We start from the raw sequence: 23,136 nt of genomic DNA, 5'->3' as shown, positions 1-23,136 counted from the left end.
ATTAGCAGAATCCTCAATTAGAATTTTATTGAGAGTTAGGGTTTAACTTTAAAGGATTTCTGTCTATATGGCATAAAGCAGCTGCCTGGGATGTCTGATTTGCTGATGTGAAGAATCTTGCTTTATACTCCAAGCTGGAGAATTTCAGAAGGGGGCGACACTTGATAATTATCTGCAATAGAACAGTATTAGCTGGCTAAATGGGTATATTAATTTGAATGAATGGAAACATCAGTATAATTACTCCAGTTAAGATCAACATTGTGCCATTTTATGTGGTTGCTGTTGTTACTGGGGGTTTTGGTTTAGGTACATGAAATGTAGAGGGGAGAAGCAAATGGCCTGTGTGTCACATCACCATTCCCAGGCCTTTTCAAAACTGGGGTGCTTTTGCTGAGAAAGCCATATCTTGTATACCCACCAACCTAAGCTCTTGATAGGAATGGACACAAAAGAGGTTTTCCACGGAGGATCTCACATTATTATTGTAGGCATCCTTCAGTCTCAAGAGACTATGGTAACGTGCTCTGAATGGAGGTCTTGGAACAGCATCTAGTGTGGCAGAGAAGGACAATACAAGAGTGACAGTCCCTTCCACACTGAAGACAAATACAATCTGTCCCCTGTCCAGCTCCCTGATTTTGTTGGTTTCAGGACTGCCTCTTTGCCTCGGCCTGCTGGACAAGTGCTTCTTCAAACTGGGAGAGGCCATGCTGCACCGCCTGCCTCCAGGCTGAACACTCAGATGTCAAGGTTTCCCATCTGTGGAAGCCTTCAGATTCCACTTGCAGATATCCTTGTATCACAGCTGTGGTCTCCCTCTGGGGTGCTTTCCCTGCACTAATTCTCCATGCAGGAGATCCTTTGGAATCTGACCATCAGTCATTCTCATAACATGCCCAAGCCAATGTAGACGGCGCTGTTTCAGGAATGTATACATGCTAAAAATTCCAGCTTGTTCTAGGACTGCTCTATTTGGAACTTTGTCCTGCCAGGTGATACCAAAAATGCATTGGAGGCAATACATATGGAACGTGTTCAACTTCCTCTCCTGCTGTGCACAAAGGGTCCAGGACTCACTGCAGTACAGGAGTGTACTCAGGACACAGGATCTATAGATCTGAATCTTGGTGTATGCCGTCAGCTTTTTATTAAGTATATGTAGTATAAAGCTGCATTAAACATTGCATGCCCCAAACACTGAAGGCAGAAGAGCACATACTAACATGTTAATGTCTCTCCCACCCCACCCCATCTTTTAAAAGGAGCTTGTGGAGTATTACAAGCATCACTCTCTCAAAGAAGGTTTCAGAAGTTTGGATACAACTCTTCACTACCCGTATAAAGAGTGTGAAAATTCAGTCGACCAAAGGAGCAACCGAGCAAGTAGCAACTGTGAGTGTTACTGTTTGCTATCATTTTAATAACAGAATAACATCAGTAGGTTAAAAGTATCTCCATTTTGCGTGTTTGACATACAACCAATTAATATGATAATGCATTTAGTTAAGATTTTTCTGCAGCTAAGCAAAATCAAGATCTGCTGACAGGTTTATGAACAGGTCTAGTTAGACTTCCTGACTGCCTGCCCTTAAATCAAATCACTGCTCAAAGCTCTATTAAAAATGTAACTGAGCAATTGATTTGTAAACAGACATTTTGCATCGGCTGTGCTGTTTTCAGCTACATGAATTAATAAACATGTAATTCTAATCTTGCACTTGGCATATAAATGAATTATTTGTATATTTTAAAAACATAGGCTGTAAAGCAGAATTTCTGCAAGAAAGTTAATCGTGTTTTCCTCTCTAGCTTTGCCTCTTAGTCTTTCTGAGTAGGACTCCTTTTGTGGGTCCGCTCAGGTATTCATGGAAGACTTTGGTATGGAAACCTAATCATCTTAAAAAATGTAAAACATAATAGAACATGATAGTAAACAGGAAAGCAGCTATAGAGTAGCATTCCTAACCTTAACAGAATCATGCTCCCTAATATTTTTCAAATATCTTTATCTCTGCTGAATGTCTGATTGCAATCATATATATGTTATGCTATCTGCCATCAAGTCTGAACTGACTTACAGTGACCTTAATAGGGCTTTCAAGGTAAGTGAGATATTCTAAGGAGTGGTTTTGCTAGTTCCACATCCCCATTGAGGTTCCATGACTCAGCAGGGATTCAAACTCTTGCCTCCTGAGTCCTAGTCTGTCACTCCATCCACTACACCACACTAAATATCCATATCATGTGTATAAATCGAAAATGTTTGTTTATACATAAACACACACAAAATCTCTCTCACCCATTTGCTCTGCAACCACAGTACTGTAGTTCATAAATTAACGTGGTGAAAGCTTCTTCTTCTCCTCTTGCTAAATCCAACGTTGCACTAGCAGTTACAGTGGCATTCTTTTGCCCTTCTTCATGCAAAGTTCCATGCTGTCCAAAAGCATGGCTTTGCTTGGTTTTTCACACCATCAGAGCTAGTTTGAGTGAAATACAGGGGTCTGTTGTTGTTGTTCCAGGAGAGCAGCAATCTTCTAATTCAGCTGGCCTGCAGCAAAATTCCACTGCTGAATCCTCCCTATAGTGTTGAAATGGAAGCACATAAGAAAACTGTCAGAGGATGTGTCGTGAAAAACAAGCATGAGGGTTTCAAATGTGATGCAGTCAAGTTATGTTTAGTAATAATAGAGGGAATCACGAATAGTGCTGATAATGAACAAAAATGTCAGAGAGAGGACAATTTGGTTGCTTATGGCTCTGAGTTTGACTGCCCCATCATTTTGCTCATAATTCAGTGTTTTAGCTTTTCACTATTTCCATCTTATTCTTCACTCCTTCGGTTTAGTTCCCCACCATTGTAAAAGTCTTCCTTCCTTCCTTCCTTCCTTCCTTCCTTCCTTCCTTCCTTCCTTCCTTGCTTGCTTGCTTGCTTGCTTGCTTGGAGTCTGCCTTTCTGCCTCAATTCTTCTGGTGCTTCAACTGTCATTTAGATGTATATGCATTTCTCTTTCTATTCTCTTTTCTTTGCAACTTTATAATTTCCCTCTTCTTTCCCTTGCATGACTTTGCTTCTTAAAATGAAGGCACAGCTTCTGCACATTGTCTGATATTTTATTTTCATTCCGGTTATTCTTTGGTTGAAGTGGATTCCGACAACATCCATCCTAGAGCAGGCAGTTCAGCTAATGTTAACAACATGTGTTAGGCAAGCAGGTGCATTGGTGCAGCATCTTGCAAGGTGTTAAATAATTGGGCTGCTGGCCAGTCAGGACAGCAATCAAGACGTCAATTTCTCCACTGCTTCTCTGCCCCACAGCATGCATCCCAAGCTATACTGTAGACTTTCCCCCCCAAATGTTCTCCTAGTTTTGAAGGATTTTTTGTTTTATAACACAACATAGCTGCTGTATGAATGGTAACAGGAGATAAAAACCACAGCAGGTACATGGAGTTCACTCAGTTGCAGCATAGATCTTTCTTCACATATTTGCATCCCTCAGATTTCTTTACAATCTGCTGCTTATTTTCGGCAGACAATCCTTTGGTAAGATAGACAAAGTCATTTTTTAAAAAATTGGTAGACTATACTGTTAGCCATTTTAGAAAGAGAGAAAAGCAAAATATAATGCAAATAACAAAACAGCTAACTAAATAACTGACTCAGTAAATAAATTCCTGCTTGAGTAAAATGTTATATGAACAAGCTGCACAAAGCTTCAAACCTAGTGTTCCCTTCCTACTCCGTGTCCCATGGAAGGGGGGGAAAGGGTATAAAAAGTTTTAGTTTGCATATTGCAAGCAAATACAGATTGTAGCTGAATGCAGGTTTGTGGCTTGTGAAAATCATATTATGTTGTGTCAAAGCAGAATCTCATACAATTCAGAGTCTTCAAAAGTTACCTTTTTCGACTGTAAATCCCAGAATTCTCTAGCCGCCGTGACCACTCACTTATAACTTTATCAAATTCCGATCCTAGTTTTACTTACTGGTGGGAGGTGACTTCAGAGGGTTTAAGGGCCATTTTTTTCCTCCTTGGTCCTTGGAGGAACATAGCCCCTCCCCTACATCCCAGTGTTTAAAAGAGAAATAAGATCAGTCTTTGTGATTTCTTGCCTTCAAAAGCCCTGAACAGGTCTAGAGGGAATCCTCTTTAAATGGCAAAGCAGAACCCTGTGAGGCTTCTGGAAGGCCTAAATTGCTATTTGAAGGCAAAAGAGAGAGCTGGGGACCCAGGAAAGCCACATGTGGCTTGTGAGCCACAGTTTGCCCACCACAGTTTTAATCATGGTTTGGGAACAAACTGTGGTTTGCACAAATCACAGTTGTCTGCGTTCACTAGCAATGGCAACCTACTGATTCTGACAAAGGAGGTTGAAGTGTTGGGGGGAGTGGGGAAAGAGCATGTGAGGTCAAGGCTCAATGCAATTTATCCTCAAAACAAAACATTGAATTCATCATTGTGCTCAATTTAGGCTTAGCTGTCTACTGTTTTGCTCAATTCTGCCTGCAGTTCAAATGGAATTAACATCTAGTTTTTATTACATGCTCCATGCTGTTATTAAGGTTAGTTCCTGGTTCTCTCCACTATTTACATTATTACAATGTGATGATTGATAATTTATTCTTATTCTGTGTCTTTTGAATAGTTTTTGGTTCTTGAAAGATTATAGTGTTCGTCTTGTATTAAAATAGACTGCTACAAATAGTTACCTAAACCTAAGTATTGCTATTAACCAAATCCATATGGTTATTCAAATTGTTACTACCTCTGAGAGTCTTCCCTTCCCCACAGTTTTTTTAAAGTAACTAACTGAAGTCCTAATGACTTGTCTTCAAAGTATTAATCTCATGTATTTCTGGCAAGCTTCAGGATAGTTAAAAAAATGATCTAGAAAAACATCTTAAAAACCCTTGGAAAATCTGTTTTGGAGTCATTTATAGATCACAACAATCGTAATGAAAGGCTGGGATTCTTCTAAGGCCATGGTTCCCACAACTCCCAGAAATCCTGACCTGAACAGTGGTGAAGGCTTCTGGGAGTTTTAGCCCAAGAACATCTGGGGGCCCAAGGTTGGGAACCACTGTTCTAAGTTCTTAAGAGATTGTGCAAGAAAAGAGAACAGATATGTTCTGTGCTCTAACTTATAGGCTTCTGGAATGATCATACATCTTCTCTAAGAGCCTATTTTATTTTGTTGGCCTTGCTGATGAGTAATGGATCTAGAGACCAGATTTGTCTGTGGAAATCTGTAGGTGAATTCGGCTTCACCTGAGAATTTGCCAGATTACTATCCTTTCAGAACAATCATTATTTTCTTATTTCAGAGGGCCTTAGAAGAGAAATTGATCTTCCCTGGTCTTCCTTTAACGCCTAGTGGTTCTGCAATGTCACTTAGCTGTAAAAAAATGACAAAAGTAATAATTGAACTGGACAGGAAGGTTATCTGCTCTTCACTACTTATTTCTGCTTAAAATATCCTTGAGGTCATAAATACTTTCGTTGGATTAAGTTTGTGGATCATGGTGGCCGTGGGGGAGATTTACTGCAGCCCATTGAGATTGCTTGTACCCCTGAAGATCTGCCTAGTGCCCAGGACAAAGTTGCTGTTGCATTATTTTGTGCCTAACTGCTTGATGACAGGCAGGGCACAGATGCCTTCTGCGTTGTGCTGTGCTAGATGCATCGAGGAAGTCAAGCGGTGGGCTTTTAAGTCCCCACCCTCTTTCATTGTAGTCTGAATACAACTGATGGCCCAAAGAAGAATAGAACAATTGAATCTATGAGCTTTACCTAAGTGTTGTCACACCATTCAACAGGTGATTCAGTGGATTTACTCTGGTGGGACTAGTGACTGAATTTGAGCCCATGTGAGCTAACATATTTTGGGCAGATGAATGAGGACAGACATGGTGCGTAATGAGATAAAATAGTCCCATGTACCTAAACCCTAGTGCTCCTTACTTCAAGCCAGAAACATTCAATATTAAAAGTCTCTAAGTAACTGTCACTTTCTGATTTATCTAGCCTAGGAAACTGTGACTACCAACTTAAGAACAGGCCAGGACATTAGAACAGCTTTAAATTCTAGTTTAACATCCTTGTTTGTTACACAACTGATAACCACTGTTTTCCAGTTCAGACAAACAGGAAGACATGGTTACTTACACATGAAGCCTCCCTCTCTTCCTGCATTGAAAATCCTAAAAAATAATAAATAAATAAATAAATAAATCTCTCTGATTATTTCACCACTGTGTGGGTAGGTGCTAAAGCTATTAAATTAAATATTCACAACAGTGCCAAGTATTGGCAGCTTTAAGTGCTATTTTTAGACAAAAAGTGGGGGCATAAATGCAATAAATACACGGTTCTTCTGTCTAAATTTAATCTGTGATAAATAACCCCTGTGTGATAGATGGAGTTTTGATTCTGCATCTCTCCATTCCAACTCCTACATTTTAGCCACGATACCAAACATTTTTCTTTAAATGGTCACTACCTACTGTAGCAGGCCTAAGCATGAGCACAGAGAGCTCATACCTTCATTCTACATCCTATCCATTCAGACTGTTCTGAGAAACAAGAGGTAGTGGGGAAACGCAAGTGCAAAAATGAAGGTTTATTTTCCTATGCAGAATTCTGCATTTTTTGCTCTGGTAAGAAAGGGGTGCAGAAAGGGGTGAGAGAACAGAACCACCTTGTTTTTCTGGAAACCTTTGTTTCTTGTTGTCAGATAAGATTAAGCAATAAGATGACTATTTCACTATGAATTTTACCAATATTTCAATGTCATTTTTGATTGTCTCTCTTTCCCCTTCCCCTTTCTTTCTCTAAGCCCCTTCTTTGTTCTGTGGGTTTTCTTTTGTAACTCCTCCAGACTACAGCTTTGTCCCCCCTTCCTCCACTCCTTTCTGGTCAGGTACTGCTTTACCGCTTTTATATTTCTTCTCAGTTTACTTCTGTTTTGCACCTAAGAGTATTTCTATGTGCAGTGCAAGCAGGGGAAGGGACGGATTCCACACATATATGCACTGTGTATGTAATTTGACCAGACACGAAACTGGCTTATATTTATGTTCTCCTGGCTTTTTGAAAGACCCTTATTTCAGAGGAACTTTTGCATGGCTAGAAGCATGTTTGTATCTCTCAGATAAGCAAGGTGGAGATCAATATTTTGGGGTAAGGGGCTACCATGTTATCACACTCAAACACAGTGTGGCTACCTAACCATGCTCTCAGCTGTGCAAGAGCTGCTTGCAAATAAGTGGTTCCCATTCAATTGGGAGAATGTATAAGGGCATCAAGGCTGATTTGGAATAATGTGCACTCAGAATTTGGGCGAAAGCAGCAACACTTCATGGCTGAGGTCAAGCTAAATCTAGTATATGACCATGATTAGGTTAGGTAAATTGCTGTTGAAGACTTCAGTTTACCAGATTCTGCTTTGAAAGGGCCTCAGACTCTGAAAATCTTACCTTTGTGAACTCAGGCATTCGTCCCATCCCTAAGCAAAAATTATTATGGCAGCATTCTGTGATCAAATTCTTTCATTTCATTCTAGGAAAATACACACCTTTCATTAGAATTTTGCATGTGCATTATCTAGAAGTTATATTTATCCATCAGTTTATTTCTAGGCACTTGTTTTCCTTATTCTCTTTTGTAATTCTGTTGTTGCTGCTGCAGGAAAAGCATTTAGTATTTTCAGAATAAAGTTTCCTTTAGACAAGAAACGTCAACAGGCATGCCCTCTTGTTATATAAATGTTAGATGTGCATCTCAAAGCCTAGATATGTCTATGGTCACAAACCTTTATGAGAAACTCTTATGTGCAGTGGCAATTACATTAACGCCCCCCCACTTTGGCAGGCTGTGCGACTGGTTGAACCAATAATTGTACAGCTGATCAGAGCCACCCAAAAAGGAAACAGTTTAATATGACTACTGTTGTGCATGCTATTTTATTCCCAGTGGATCTGGCCTAGGTGCTTGCAGTAGCTTAATAAAACAGGAGAACTCGATATTTCCCACTCTGACTTAAAAGCATAACACTGGCATGCAGTTGCATCAAGTGGTGGCTGAAGGGGAGCCTTCATATTTGGGGGCAGAATACTTTATTAAAAATATGTAGGATAATCTTTCACGACATGGTACCATGTGTGATGATAGTGAGGCCACCACCATTTCAAGCTATATGAATTTATGCAGTTTTTAAGAGCTCAGTGTGAAGACTGTCTCACAGTCTGTCTGCCTTCACAAGCATACTTGTTGGGGCCAGAAGACAGGGCCTTTTCAGTGTTTGCTCTTCGGCTGTGGAACTCCCTTCTATTGAAAACCTCCTTGCTGCCCTTCTGCCAGTTAGGCAGGCTTTTGAAAAGGAAATGGCTGCTAAGAGAAGGAATTGCTTTATTTTAATCTGTTTAAAACATGAATTTAAATTATTTTTAATGGTTTTTATTCAGTCGTTTCAATGTGTACTGTTTAATTCTTTTAACATTGTAATTTATTGTATTTGTATCTGTTCAGTATTTGTTTTTTCAAATGCTTATAATCTGCTTTACGGTCCTTTTATTTGGGGGAAAGTTAGATTGGTTGTTGGTTGGTTGGTTTCCATTTCTATACTGCCCCATTAGTGTTGCCACTCTCTGGGAGTTCCCAATATACAATAAAATCATAGACTAAATACTATATAATAAATACTAAAATAGCTAGCTGTTGCTAGCTAAAAAACTACCTTTAAATTAAAATACTCAAATTAAAGCCCATTTGAATGTCCCAGGACAATATTTACATTTGTAGAAGGCAGCTTTATATAATTCAGTCTTAATTAGCTTCCTAAAATCAGAAAGTCCTGGCGAACCTCTGTAGGAAGTTTGTTCCAGGAGGAATGGGCTACGACTGAGAGAGCTTGGTTCCGTATGTTAGTTTTTTTTTGGCCTCCTTAGGTGTTGTAGTTCTTAACATCAAGGACTGTGGGGAGCATGTGGGATGGATAGCTATTTAGTGGGAGAGATGTTCCACCAGATATCGAGGCCCTAAACTGAATTTGATAGATTCTAAACAGCACCTTAAATTGAGCATGGAAACTAACAGGGAGCCAATGAAGATATGCCAAGACTGGGGATATTTGTTCATATCTGCTATGCGTGTAATCAGTCTGGCCACCACATTTTGGAATCTGTTGGAAATGTCCTCATTGTCTTCAGGCCATGCTAGCTGAAGCTGACCCGATTTAACCTGACCAGATGGTGCACTGGACATCTCCATCAGATCTACAAGTCCCATTAGATGATTTCAATCTTAGATCTAAAGTAAGCAGCCGGTCGGTTGCCATTCTCAATATTTGGATGGAGAGACTGTTTTTGTCCCAAAGAAACAAGGCCACAAAGTACACAGAAGTGTTCCCCCTGGTGGATGGAAGCCTTCTCAATTAGTTGGGTATTATGGCTTCTTTTGGTGGCCTTAGGTTTATTCCAGTATCTTTGGCCATCAGTATCTGGAAGTAACCATATAGGGAAAGTTTGAGACGAGGGGAAGGAAAAAACTGTTAAGGCTTTTAGTGGGCCATGGAATAGATGGTGGAAGATCAGAACATTATGTCAATTGGAGAAGAGGGAGAAAGAGAAAAGATTTCCAGATTAAAATAGTTTTTTTAAAGTACTGAAGGGCAGGTGAAATATCTGGCAGTTGGCAGCCTTGTGAGCAACTCTGCTTGTGACTTTCTTTGATCATCTGTCTGATCAACTGTTACAGACAGAGTGTTGGACCAGTTGATCTAATCTGATTCTGGTAGGCAGTAGCATGGACACCTGGACTACATGCCTTAAGTTGCTTTTTCCTGTTAAGGTTTTGCTGAATGCAGTGATACAGAAGAAAGTGCATTTTGAGAGATATGGAGTAATAAAGGCTCCAAGTAAAATCTTTCTTCCTTACACAGAACCATGATGAAGCCGCCCAGAGTAGACTTTGGTCTAGATGGTCGGGGTATAACTTAAATAAATAAATAAATAAATAAATAAATAAATAAATAAATAAATAAATAAATAAATAAATAAATAAATAAATTAAACTCATGGTTATGCAACAAAATTGATTGGGTTAAGGGCAGACCAGAGAAAGTAGCTGTCCACCCAGGGTTTTGATGGGCCACACTCTTGATGGATGATCCTTGCATCCAAAGATCTGTCGGATCTAGACTTAGCTTCCCGACACCCCACCCCTGATGTGTTTTTAATTGTCCCTCATTGATTCCAGGGAAGAGGAATTGATCTCAAGCACTGGCAGGGTGGCATTTGGAGGTTGTGTGTTCATGAATCTCCTTAGTGCAGCTGCAGATCTGGCATCTTGCCTCTGCCTTGTCCCCTGATACAGCCTATTACAGGATCTCGTGCTGGCACATCAGGGCGGTTAGAGAGTTTTACAATTGCTCTCCCCGATGCCTTGAAAAGGAGATCAGACAACTGAATAGTTGAATAGTTAAAGGAAACCTTTTTAAAGGAAACAGAGCCAATATACCTTGGGGGGGAGGGGGCTGAGGCCAATCACAGGAAAATGTGAAGTGCCATTGTCTTCTGCTTTGTTTGTAGTCTCTCCCAAAGCATCTGGTTCTGGCTACTGTAAGAAACAGGTGCCTGGATGGATCAAATGAAATGAAGTCCTAGCTAAGTAGGGACGTGGTGGCGCTGCGGGCTAAACCACAGAAGCCTGTGCTACAGGGTCAGAAGACCAAGCAGTCGTAAGATCGAATCCACGTGACGGAGTGAGCTCCCGTTGCTTCTCCCAGCTCCCGCCAACCTAGCGGTTCGAAAGCATGCAAATGCAAGTAGATCAATAGGGACCACCTTGGTGGGTAACAGCGTTCCGTGTCTAAGTCACACTGGCCATGTGACCACGGAAGATTGCCTTCGGACAAAACGCTGGCTCTATGGCTTGGAAACGGGGATGAGCACCACCCCCTAGAGTCGAACACGACTGGACAAAAATTGTTAAGGGGAACCTTTGCCTTTACCTAAGTGTGGAACATCTGTCATAAATTCTTACTTGATGCGAGCAAACTGTTCTTTAATGTCCTCCTCAGTGGGCCTTCGTTAATTCTTGCTGCTCTCCCTTTAACGCTTGGCAATTTTCTTCTGCCATAATCAATATACTTCTCATCACTTGACAAAAGGAAACATTGGTAGCACTGGACAACTCTGACAGAAGTATTTTAGTTTTAGGGGTTTTTTTTAATGTAGAGGTATGACCAGTGGTGGACAATTTCTACATATTAGACTGTCTGATCAACTGTCAAGTAGTGGATTCTCCCTGTTCCCCCCACTACCAATATTTTTCTAGTCTTATAAGCATATTTTACAATACCACTTGCTTAAAGGAATTATGCATTCGATACTATAGTGACAAAAATAGGGCATATTTCATTTTTCAGGCTATGATTTGATCTGAGGCATTTCAGTTTTGGTCACTGAAGTGTGTATAGTTATTATTTTTTTTCAAAGCATAATATCTGTTACAGTTATGGGAAAGCTTCCTGAAATGTGAAAAATATTGCCTTTTGGTACCATATGAGTCTACAATAAAATATGACACAAAAGCGCGCACAGCAATTTTGGAACATAAATGGTGATCTTTATCATAGCTGTCTATATATTTTTCTCATTTAGATGCCATTTTTATATATCTCCTGGTTTAAAATTGGGAAAAGCTGATTTTGCTGTCTGTGAAGGCTTTTTATTGGAGAATGGGTGGAGTGGAATTAGAATATCTGTGAGTCTTGCACAGAAGTAGTTTTGCTTTAATGAAAGAATTTGGGTTCTGTAAAGGTCACCACCACCCCCAATTTGCCTAGTTAAGGATCTTGCCAGATCGCTGTAAAAAGACTGCTGGGTGCAAAGGCAAGATCATTACCCAGGCAAATTGGGATGAAAGTGATTGCTTTTATTGAATTTTAGTTCTTTCATTATAGCAAAATTACTTCTGGGCAACAGTCAGGAATCCTTTTGCAGTGATCTGGGGAAATGATTTCCTCCTTCACTTTTTAAATCTGAAACTATCATGGATTGAGCCTGTTTGCCTGCACTTTGTCTTCAACCTTAGCTCTCGTAGGGTGGCTTCACCCCATCTTTACCTTCTTCCATGCCCCTTGGGAACTGTAGACATAGCTTTGGTTCATCTCCCTTTGTCTATTGAAATTTGTTTTTTGGGGAATTTTCGCTAGTGGTGTACAAGTTCTGTTGCCTGCCTCTAAATGTTTCTTGTCTATTAATGAATTACGTTTATAATCCCTCTTTCACCTTTCCCTCAGTGGTAACATATGTTGCTCTCTTCTTTCATACTTCCCTCCCCCTTAAACATGGCAGAATGAAAAAAGAGTGACTGGCCGAAGAACACTTAATGACTTCAATGGCTCAGTGGGGACTAGAATCGGTATCTCCCACATCTTAATCCAGCACTCTGATCATTATCTCATACTGATTCCATCCTGCCAGCATGTTGAGAATGTGTGTGCATGTTTAATTTCAGAAGGCCTTTGGATTTTTAAAAATGTACACCAAAATGAACAATGTAAGGTGGCCTGAAATGAAATATAGAGGAATTTCAGCTATGCACCGAATGGTGTGTGTGTGTGTGTGTGTGTGTGTGTGTGTGTGTGTGTGTGTGTGTGTGTGTGTGTGTGTGTGTGTGTGTGTGTGTGTGTGTGTGTGTGTGTGTGTGTGTGTGTGTGTGTGTGTGTGTGTGTGTGTGTGTGTGTGTGTGTGTGTGTGTTTCTAATGCCCCATTGTTGCTGCTGTTTTGAGGCTTATATTCCTATGGGTTTATATTTTCAAGATTGTAAGTTCCTTTATTGTTTACCTGCTTTATTTTTCTTATATGTCATTGTTTCTTATATCCTGCATGTCGCTTCTTTTTAGACAGACAGACATTCAAAGATAAAAGCAGCTGAGAAAAGCTACATAAGCAAACAAAAGCTCTTTCTTGACTGTTTGTTTAACTGGCCTACTCTGTGCTGCTGGCAGTATTTATGGGGTAGTTAATGAACCTCAGTAAATATAAGCATGGGGATTGGATTTACGTTTGCATCGTTCATAGCATGGTCCATAACTGATTTGTGTGTGCTGACTGGTGCAGCTTTGGGGGTCCTGTTCTTTCTCCTATTCTCTGAATCGCAACTCTTCACTCCGAAAGAAGAGTACAACAGTGTCCCTGTGGTCTCCTGTGCTTAGTCCTGGCTAACTTACAACCTTCGCTGTGATCACCAAAGACCCATTGTTTGTACCTTGCTTGTGAACTTTCTTAGTGTGATTTGGCTAGCTGTTGTTGGAAACAGAATGAGTGAGGAGTGGCAGGTCGGGGGGAGGAGAGGAGCAAGTAATACTGCGCTTACTTTTATACTCTAAGACAGTTCAAAGTATTGGATCTATTCTATTTACATTGCAGGGTGTGTTTGCCATTATTAGTAATATTATCTCTTAACAAACTATTGGATTATTGTTCCAAACAGGCAACTGTTATGCCACTTTTGGCCTTAATAAAGCACACAGTGCTGCAATGTAGATCTCAATGTTTTAAAATTGCAGGATTTAGGCTTTGGACATAATCTAGGTAAAGTAAGTTATTTTAACCTTCTGCTAGTTTTCGCTGGAAAACCAAGAACATTCCTACATCTCCTCCACTGATTTCTGTATGTGTTAAAAATCTGCCACTGAAATCACTGGCCCTTTAATTTGGTTGTGGCATTTTGTTTCTTATAGATGGTTTATTTACATATTTATTTGGAAATAAACTGTATTCAGTGATGCTTACTCTCAGAAAGGTGCAAAGGATGTTGCCTAGAGCTGGCAACAATGCAGAACAGCTATGAGAGGGAGATTTATTGTGGAAGCATCATTTGTATGTTCTGCCTTCTCCAAATTCCTGTTTCAGATTAGTGTTAAATTCTGACATTCTTCCTGGGAAACAATGCCATGTACCGCTTAGCCCCATTGCAGCTTCAAAACTGTGCCTTGTAAAAGTTAATTCATTATGAAGGCACAGCAGTATCTCCTTTCTGAGAGTCAGTCAAGATGTTTGAATTACGTATGTTCTCTGAGTTCAGCAGAATGGGAAGTATTAACAGAGCACCTTGCAAAGGTTGGATATTTGGATCCAGGCGTTACAGAGGTGGCACCAGTTTTGCTCCTTCCCATTTGTGCTACATCATACTCCACTTCAGAGCGTCCAACTGTTTAGAAGGCATAGGGCTAAAATGAGAGGGGTTACCAAAAATGCCCAGGGTTGTTTGCAGAGAACAAGCCAGCCACTTTGATCCCAGCCAATGACTTAATATGTATTTGAGATGAGTTCCTCAGAAAAGGACACAGGGGTTCTCTCTAAGTTTTTTTAAAAGGCTATCCAAGAAAAGGATGTACTGAATGAATTTAATGAATTTCCCTTGCGCTTTTCCATGACACTAGCGTGCATTTCTGCGTTAAAAATACCTTTGCTTGCACTTGTACTAGAACTATGTGCAAAAGAGAAATATTATTATTCAACTGGTGTGAAGTTGGGAAACTTACAATAATGTCACCATCGTCTCTTCTCCTCTAGTACTGAGTCCCAAGGTCCTTGGTATAGCTATTGCCCGCTACGACTTCTGTGCAAGAGACATGCGAGAATTGTCCTTAATCAAAGGAGACGTGGTTAAAATTTATACAAAGATCAGTGCCAATGGCTGGTGGAGAGGTGAAGCAAATGGAAAGGTAGGTTCTTTTTTGAGATTGTATAATTTTTAAAAATGGTTCTTACTCTTAATGATGTTCAGAACTTATTATAAAGGAAAGGTTGCAATACTGTCCCCTGCATATAGGGGGATTGCCCTTGGGCCCTTCAAGTTTGCCTGCATATGATGTATAAAAAGCCTTTTTTTGTAATGCTGCAGCATGCGAGTCTCCAGCTGAAGTAAGAGAAGCAGGTTTACTACTTAATTTGTTGGAAACTAGGTCTAAGTTCCAGCTACGAGAATGTAATATATCCCAACTTCCTGAACTGCTAAATCAAAGCATAACAGTTAGTCCTGTTGGAGATTGAATGCGTGTCTTCACAAGCTTTGGGTCATTAACATGCATATCCATTTGTTTAGAGAGAAGCTAAAATTCGACAGAAGCCCTAAAAGTTAGCTGAACACTTTCTACGCCCTTCATGATTCTTTTTGAATCATTGCCAGTTTCAACAGGGGAGTAGGGGGGCTTTAGAGAACCAAAGCAGAGCAAAAGAACATCAATATCTCATAATATTGCCTTTTTCTCCCCCTGCCCCTGCACTTCCTTCTCCTTTAGGTGGGCTGGTTTCCATCTACCTATGTAGAAGAGGATGAATGACTTGCAGATCTAGTTGCAACTTCTGATCGTAAGCTTCAGGGATGATGAAATCCAACCATCTGCAAAGCATTATTCGTCTTGTTATTTGAAATGCAGCACTTCGGTCTGTTGAAACCCTTCAGTCTTAACACTGGGATTACGGAGGAAGTTTGTGTTGACAGATTAATATCTCACTCAGAGCTGTGTAAAGAAACAAGCTGTCTGTCTGCCACCACTGGGGACCAGTATGAAACTCTTAACCTCACTATCCTTAAAAAAATGAGAGAGAGAAATAACTTCAAAACAGATTTTTGAAAAAGAATGCTTCATTTCATTCCATCCACAATGAATACTAAGTACCAGTAGCTGTTTAGTAGCCTCTTTATCCCCCTCCCTTCACTTACTTTCTGTTAGCTAACATCTCTGATGGCCTGCTCTGAAGATGAAGGCTTGCTTTTTGTGGCTTATCAATGCATCCAGGAGGGGAAAATTTGAGCATTCCAGTAGTCATGTGGTCAATGTTAAATACCTAGCAGCACTAATTAACCTTGCCAATGACTGCACATTCACCAAGGCTGTGATCTCTAAACACAATTTCTGGGGATTAGGTTTCATTCAGCATACTTCTGCATGCCGTTGTGTGTTGGGGTGGGGTGGGGTGAAGGGAAGACACAAAACAATTTATTGGAGGCTATGTTAACTGGCTTATCAAAGCCTTTTACTAAAAGGTTTTCTTGATGAGCATACTTTAAAAGGTAGAACCAAATTATGCAAAATGTAAAGTTACACGTCCCTTACAGAACAATAACCTGAAATACACACTCATCTTTTGTACCAGGTTCTAGTATATAGGGGGTGTTCTGTTTTTTGTTTTGCTCTTTTTATAAAAAAAATAGATGGAACTTTCAGCACTGTTTAATTTTGGTCCTTGGGAAGCTCCATCTAATTTTAATGACACTAACAATGCAGTCTCCGATGGGTGGGATCTTTATACTCCAGCCTTCAGTTTTGTCAGGCAAAGCAGAGTTACAGAACTTTGTGTTTGAGTGATTATTTCTGCAGTCCCTAGATTTTGTAAAGATTGTGAATCGTAGTGACACTCATAAATCAGATTATTAATGTTCACAAAAGCATAGCGATCACAAGCACAGCCTTTGGTAGGCATAGTGGGATTTGGAGGAGCCAAATTCTACTCAAATGCAGGAGGAGGAGAGGAGGAGCTGCCCCTAAATGTTGGAGGAAGCTTTCATTTTGGCATCTCAAGTGTGAAAAAATTGCTATTGGAAGTTAAAAAAAAATTAAGAAATTCTTATCAAGTCTGCTTTGGAAAAATGGCTGTGTGGGTCGAGGACCAAATAAGTTCAAAAATTCTCTGATATTCTCAGGAAGTTTTACTTTAGTGGAAAGGATACCCTTTGTTTTCATTGCAAATCTTCACTCTTAACCCCCCATGGATCTGTGTTCAACGACATACATTTGTTAAGTGTACTGAGCAAATCCAGATTGGTTAGAGAAACGTGTGTGAACACACACCATTTTGACCATCTCATCCTCTTTGCCATTCTTAATACATGCATCCCATTAACACAATGGTTCCCAACCTTCAGTCCCCAGATGTTCTTGGACTGCAACTCCCAGAAATCCTGGCCAGCATAGCTAATGGTGAAGGCTTCTGGGAGTTTTAGTCCAGGAACATCAGAGGACCCAAGGCTGGGACCCACTGCTCTAATAGAATGCTTATTCAGGTATCCATTGCTTCCTTGTTTGCTAAGGCCTTAGTAAACCATCTGCCTTAGCCCAGGAGCTTGCCATCAAGCAAAGATGAATGGGGGATCTTCATGTGTGTCCCTGCTTGAACTGCTATGAAGCTCTGTGGAGTTCTAAAACTGCAGTTTAACATCCCTAGATATATACCTGTAGTTTAGTGAAGTTCAAAATGATGTAAAATTTGAATTTATTAAATACATTATTTTGATGTAACTAGTTACAAGCATTGGTAAATGATTCCAGAAATGTATTTAATAAAGTAACTTGTCTTTAAACATTAGCCTAGAAAAACGTCCTTGGTGCTACCCCACCTTTCCCCACAAGGAGTAGTTTCATCTGGTGGACTTGGAGTGGGCAAAACTGCTTTACTACAAGCTATTGCCTGTTTTTAATGGAGTAGAGTTTTTGTCTCTAGGTCTGTGAAATGTCCTGTCCTGTTTTCATCAGTGTTTATAAATAAGGGGAGAATTGACTTAAAATAAAGACAAAGAAATGTGTCCTTCCAGCAAAACATGTTGATCAACAGTTAAGATATCCTGCTGTTTGCTAATTTTTGCAGCTGAGAGGCTAGTGGAAGAACTTAAATAACTTAAAGAGCTCAAGCTGTATCTAAACATCTCTCTTCTCTTGGTGTTCATTTATTTCAACCGAGCAGTTCATTGGACACAGGGAGTTCCAGGTTGCAAAAGTGCTCCTGCAGTAATCTGAGTGAAAGGGAGACAGGTAGCTTAGCATGTGCAACTTCAGTTGCCAGTTTGCATCATGGAGAGCATCTGTTTCTCTAAGACCCTTTGCTTGAGCTACTTGTCCCTCTGCACCCTTTCCTTCCATACTTTAGAACAAGAATTAACACACTCCATAATGATCAGGAGGTGAACGGGAGAGCAGGCCAAAGCCACAGCATCTTACAAGGCAGCTGCCGTGTCAAGAAGCAGACAGGGTATCTGGAATGTGACTTGGTAGTCTGGCATTAATCCTTTTCCACAGATGGATCTTTCACCAGGGAAGGGGGTGGAAACCCTGCATCCGCATCAGCACCACATATGTACACAGAAATCTACATCTGGATTGTATGGTGTGTTCTTTATTTAATGCCCTGTATTAAATATGTTAGATGCTTCATTGTGTTATATTTCATATACCAAAGACTGATGATGTCAAAGCCATTGCTTCTTATCTTGTTTTCATCTTGCTGCAGTACACTTTCCCCAATCTTGCTCTCTCATGCAATGAGTTGGGGTAGTGCTTTAATTTGTAATATTGTGTAATATTGTGTAAATATGTGAATATATTAATAAATGGGTTAATTTCTTGTTTAGTGAATCACAGTTTATGACCAGTGTTAAGAAGGTTTGCTTTGTCATTTTTTGAAAGGACTCAGCTCATTCCTAACACACATACCCTTTCCACACCACATTTCAATCTTAAATCCAGTTTTTGTGCATATTTCGCATTGTAAAACCAAGTATATTTATGTGTGGGGTCACATCTTTCCCACAAAAGTTGAACTGAAGCCATTGGCTCCAGTTTCATGAGCTGGGAAGCTGAACTCTCAAAATTTGACACCTACCCCATGCCCCAGTTGGTTGAGCTGATAGAGAAGTTGGGGAGGGCCACTTACCTTTCCTCCCTCGATCTCACCAAGGGATATTGGCAGATACCCTCTGGGATGTGGACAAAAAAGACAGCTTTCACCACCCCAATAGGGCTATACCAGTTCACGTACATGCCCTTTAGTTTACACAGGGCAGCGGCCACCTTCCAGCAACTAATGGATCGGGTGTTAATCCCAGCGCAAGACTTTACGGCCGCATACATAGATGATATCATTACAGTGATGCCTTGCACGACCAAAATAATTCGTTCCACGAGTCCTGGGCCTCATGGGGTACTACAGGCAATTCATAGCCCATTTTCCAGATATTGCTGCTCCCCTAACGGACCTGACCCGCAAAAGAGCCCCTAAGCTGGTCTAATGGCGAATCCGGGAGCAGTGGGCTTTTGAAGAATTAAAACAGAGACTGTGCAGCTCCTATCTGGCAGGCCCCTGATTTCTCTCAACCTTTCATTTTATGGATGCCTTGTAAAAAGGGCTTGGGGCTATTTTGGCCCAGCATTATGAGGATGGGGAGTACCCTGTTCTATTAGCCAGAAATTATCACCCCGGGAGCAGAAGTATGTTGCAATTGAGCGAGAGGCTCTGGCCATCAAGTGGGCTGCAGAGTCTCTACAATATTACTTATTAGGAGCACCCTTCTTATTAGTCACTGACCACATACCCCTATAGTGGCTCCAATGAATGAAGGAGACGGGAAGGAGGTACTGGACATTTGGGAGGACACCTGGGAGTTTTCATCACCTTTTGAGAAGAGAGAAAATAGTCTGCCGGGGGAGACGCTGAAAGGAGCTTCTAAGAGGCCTACATCTCTGGAGGACGGCTGGCTTATCTGAAGGCAAGTTGAAAGCTGAAAGATAGAAGCTCCCAGGGTCAGCCGGTGCTGCACAGCCTCCTCTGCTTGCTGGATGCTGTGCTGGGGGACTCAGCTGGCAAAGACTGTTCAACAGTCTGGACCTTTCAGTCAAGATGAGCTGCCACGGGAGTGAAGTAACTCCCTCGGAACTGGGGGCTGGGACAGAATATTCTCTCAGCCCTGGAAGGACAGGAAGGATAGAAAGCTACCAGTTCCATCCCTGCTGCTTGGGGCTAGAGGCCCCGTCCTGCAAAGGACTACAGTTTTTCTTTTCTTTGTACAGGTACGCTGAAGCTTAACTGATCACCAGTACCTGCTGCTTCATCATGGATACAGCGGCTGGGGCCACTCACAATACTAAAACACATTTAAAACAACAGAGCACAACAATCTATTTAAAAACTCCAGACAAACGAATGAATGATACCTTCCAGTGCAGTAGGACTGCCCTGGAAGACAGGGAGATTTCTTATCTGCTTTAGGTCATGGTAGCTGGCTGGATATCTCAGTGGTTTAGGTATCTGGTTGGGTAGCTAGAGGTTGGGAGTTCAATCCTCCACTGTGCCTCCTGCGAGTAGAGCCTGCCTGTGTGGCCTTAGACAAGCAGCTCTGTCCCAGTTCCCCCCACCCCCACCCCTTTGAAGAAGTCAGAATTGACTTAGGCATATGAGCATTGTTATTTGGTCAGGGTGGGCAAATTTCTGTGGTTCGGGCTGGAGAGGCAATTGCTGAGTCCACTAGAGTTTTCAAGCAGCAATTCCCTTGTAACATTAATAGAGCAAACAGACATGTTTTTCTTAAAGCTTAAGAACAGGGCCAGCAGCAATAGTAGTTGCACACATGTGTTTATTTGATCTTTATACCGCCTTGCTCCCCCAAAAAACTGGCCCTTAAGACAGCTAATAATAAAGTCAGGTAAAACAAATGCATTCAAAATAGAAAACAAATTAATAAAAACATAAAACAGATTTAAAGCAAAATTAATCACAAATACCAGTAAAAGGAAGAACAATGCTCTCCTAACATAGCATCTTTTGCAGCTTCATTGTTAAAGGTCAGCCTGAAGAAAAGGTTTCTGCCTGCCAGCAGAAAGACAAAGGGGAAGTGGTCAGCCTAGCCTCCCTAAGTGGGTGCATCTAGGTCAGTGGTTTTCAAAATGTGTTCTGGAGAATCCAAGGCTTCCATCAGAAGCTAATAAGGAAGTTGTTCCATGAAAAAAAAGCCAGGTCAACCATGGCAAACAGGCATCTCAAAAGTTTACCCACCAGTTGGCTGCTTCTGCAACAAGATGGCGTGAGAGTGTGTTTGGTTTGTTCAGGGACAGCAGACCTTGTCTAGCCAGGCCCTCTCCTCACTCCCCCCTCAGCCCCTGTGAACAGAGTCTGCACCACTAGAAAATGTAGCCCGGGATCTTCTGCAAATTGTGTGCTGCAGGAGAGTGAATATTGACAGGAATTCTTTGAAAGCAAAACATTCTCAAAGTGCTCATTTTTTAACCATCACAGTTAAACGTTTCTTACACTGCTGCTAATACCTTAGTCGTATTTCTCATTCATTAATGCCTTAATTTGCCACATCAGTAAGTTTCTAAGGATGATACCATGAAATACGTATCTTTCTTCTGATCCCTCATTTATACACAGCCTCATTTTTTTCAACAGAAGCATGAATTCCTGGTGAGGGGCTCTGGTCCAAAAACGTCTTCTTACCTGTGAGGCATTCTGAGAGCATTAAAATACTTCCCTTTATGTTCTTCAGTACACAGTCTTCCCCTCATCCCACCCCAAGCCCCCCCTTTTTTATTAAAGCAGAAATTGCATATATTCATATTCAAGCAAAACTGACATTGAACAACCTGGGCTTATTTCATTATTAGATTAGATCACTGAGAACATATTGGGTATTGCTAGTCTACGTATACTATTCGTGTGAAAGAATTTAATGCAAACATTTTTTTTTTAGATCTGGAATCTTTGTGGTTAGATAAGTCTTTCTGAGCCTGGCAAAAAACTCTGAATGTGAAGGATGAAACATAATTCCTCTACTTGAAGGGTTGGTTGGTTTGCCTTGACACTTGTGTTGCCAACAGATGTCATGGAGTGGATCTTGTGAGTCCCTCTATAAAGATACATAGAAGTGATCAGAAGGAGGTCAGGTTCTTATATGCTTCCTTATTACCCAGTTTGTCGTTTGGTGATGTGCAAATAATGGATCATCTAAGCAGTGAAAAGCACTGAGAACCAAAACTGTGTAGAACGGATTGTTTGAGCTCTTCCAGGAATGTTGATGCAAATAGCTACATCTCATTGCTCGTGTGTTGAGTAGTCAATGACACTCAGCTCTATGCATGAACTTAATGCATGAGCTGACTCAGCTGAAATACACTGCATTTGTTGCCTATTCACTCACAGGAATCACTGTCTTGATGCTGCAGTTGTCAAATACTTGAACCAACCTCAATTTAATAGTATTATTGAGGACAACATGGGGTGACCCAGTGGGTGCTACTCTGAGATCCCTTGATAAAGGTCACAATGTAACTGTGGTAAGAAATCAATAGATTTAGGCCACTCAAAAGGATATAGAGTGATCAGAGGGCATTCTAGGGACAGTGGCCTAAGTGTGTACTTCATGCAGTAGTCATGATCACAGCAGGCATTTGGAAGCAGCACATAAAAGAATTCCCCCAGCAATAAACCTACTACTTTTGTAATGATCTTCTGGAAAGCCATATGAGATATATGCATAAGTGTCTCATTTAATAATCTTGGCTCTCAATTATGCATATATGTTTTCACTGAAGTCTTATCTTTATATTTAAACAATTCTTTACGTATAAATAAAAATTATCTATGGGTAGAAGCCAACCATTCTGCTCACATTTCTCATGTATTTCATATTACATATGATGTTAACTTAAGGGTGATTTCTAATAACGACTTAAATGACATTTGCCTGCATGGCTTTGGCATGGCAACATATATCTTTGTCAAACTGTCAGGATTTGCACAGTTTGGGCTGTTGAAAAATCAGTGAAGTCCTAAGTACCATCAGTATTTCACTTGGGTTTTATTCCATTTGTTTACAGTGAACATCTCCCTGTTCCTTTCCTTGTACTTAAAACGTTGTCTCCTATATTCACTAAATAATTGCCTTTATGTTTGGGTTTATAATGGCTACACAAATGACAGTGCTCTGCAGCCAGAAAAATACTGGGCTGTCAAACATTGTATAGTCATTAGTTTCCAAATATTTTTCTTGGTGAGGTGGGGATTGATAGACTGAATAGTTCTCAATGAGAGCCATGCATGTTCTCATATCTGTCCTCAGCCTTTGAGTACCATAGTCTTCCCCAGGCAGTTTATAATATACTCCATTAAATCCCTGCCTGCTGTTTTAATGTGATTATACTTCATTACATTTTTTTAAAAAATCCAGCCTATATCTCTATATTCAACAATAATCAAAATACCCTTCCATTCTACTTTCCCCTTTATACTGTACTTTGCCTTTCAGTTGTAGAACAAACTGTTGCAGAGTTTTGAATTTCTGGTAAAA

The 23,136-nt window shown here is 40.6% G+C and overlaps 1 protein-coding gene across 6 annotated transcripts in view; it reads left to right on the top strand.

Moving 5' to 3' along the window:
* Nucleotides 1-18,430, top strand: part of VAV3 (vav guanine nucleotide exchange factor 3) — a 198,363-nt gene extending 179,933 nt beyond the window's left edge. For 2 of the 6 annotated variants that reach the window (XM_078391828.1, XM_078391826.1), the window contains exons 25-28: nucleotides 1,266-1,395; nucleotides 6,844-6,927; nucleotides 14,592-14,743; nucleotides 15,320-18,430. In XM_078391828.1, coding sequence (XP_078247954.1) covers nucleotides 1,266-1,395; nucleotides 6,844-6,927; nucleotides 14,592-14,743; nucleotides 15,320-15,361 — 408 coding nt within the window. In that variant the 3' untranslated portion in view covers nucleotides 15,362-18,430. The remainder of the gene's footprint in view (nucleotides 1-1,265; nucleotides 1,396-6,843; nucleotides 6,928-14,591; nucleotides 14,744-15,319) is intronic. The other 4 variants (XM_078391827.1, XM_078391825.1, XM_072998045.2 and 1 more) reach the window with 2 other exon arrangements.
* Nucleotides 18,431-23,136: the final 4,706 nt, after the last annotated feature.

The sequence above is a fragment of the Pogona vitticeps genome, chromosome 4 (assembly GCF_051106095.1).
Source record: "Pogona vitticeps strain Pit_001003342236 chromosome 4, PviZW2.1, whole genome shotgun sequence".
Classification (NCBI taxonomy): domain Eukaryota; kingdom Metazoa; phylum Chordata; class Lepidosauria; order Squamata; family Agamidae; genus Pogona; species Pogona vitticeps.
Note: the sequence above shows the minus strand (reverse complement) of the source record. Positions and strands in the feature narration are given on the sequence as shown.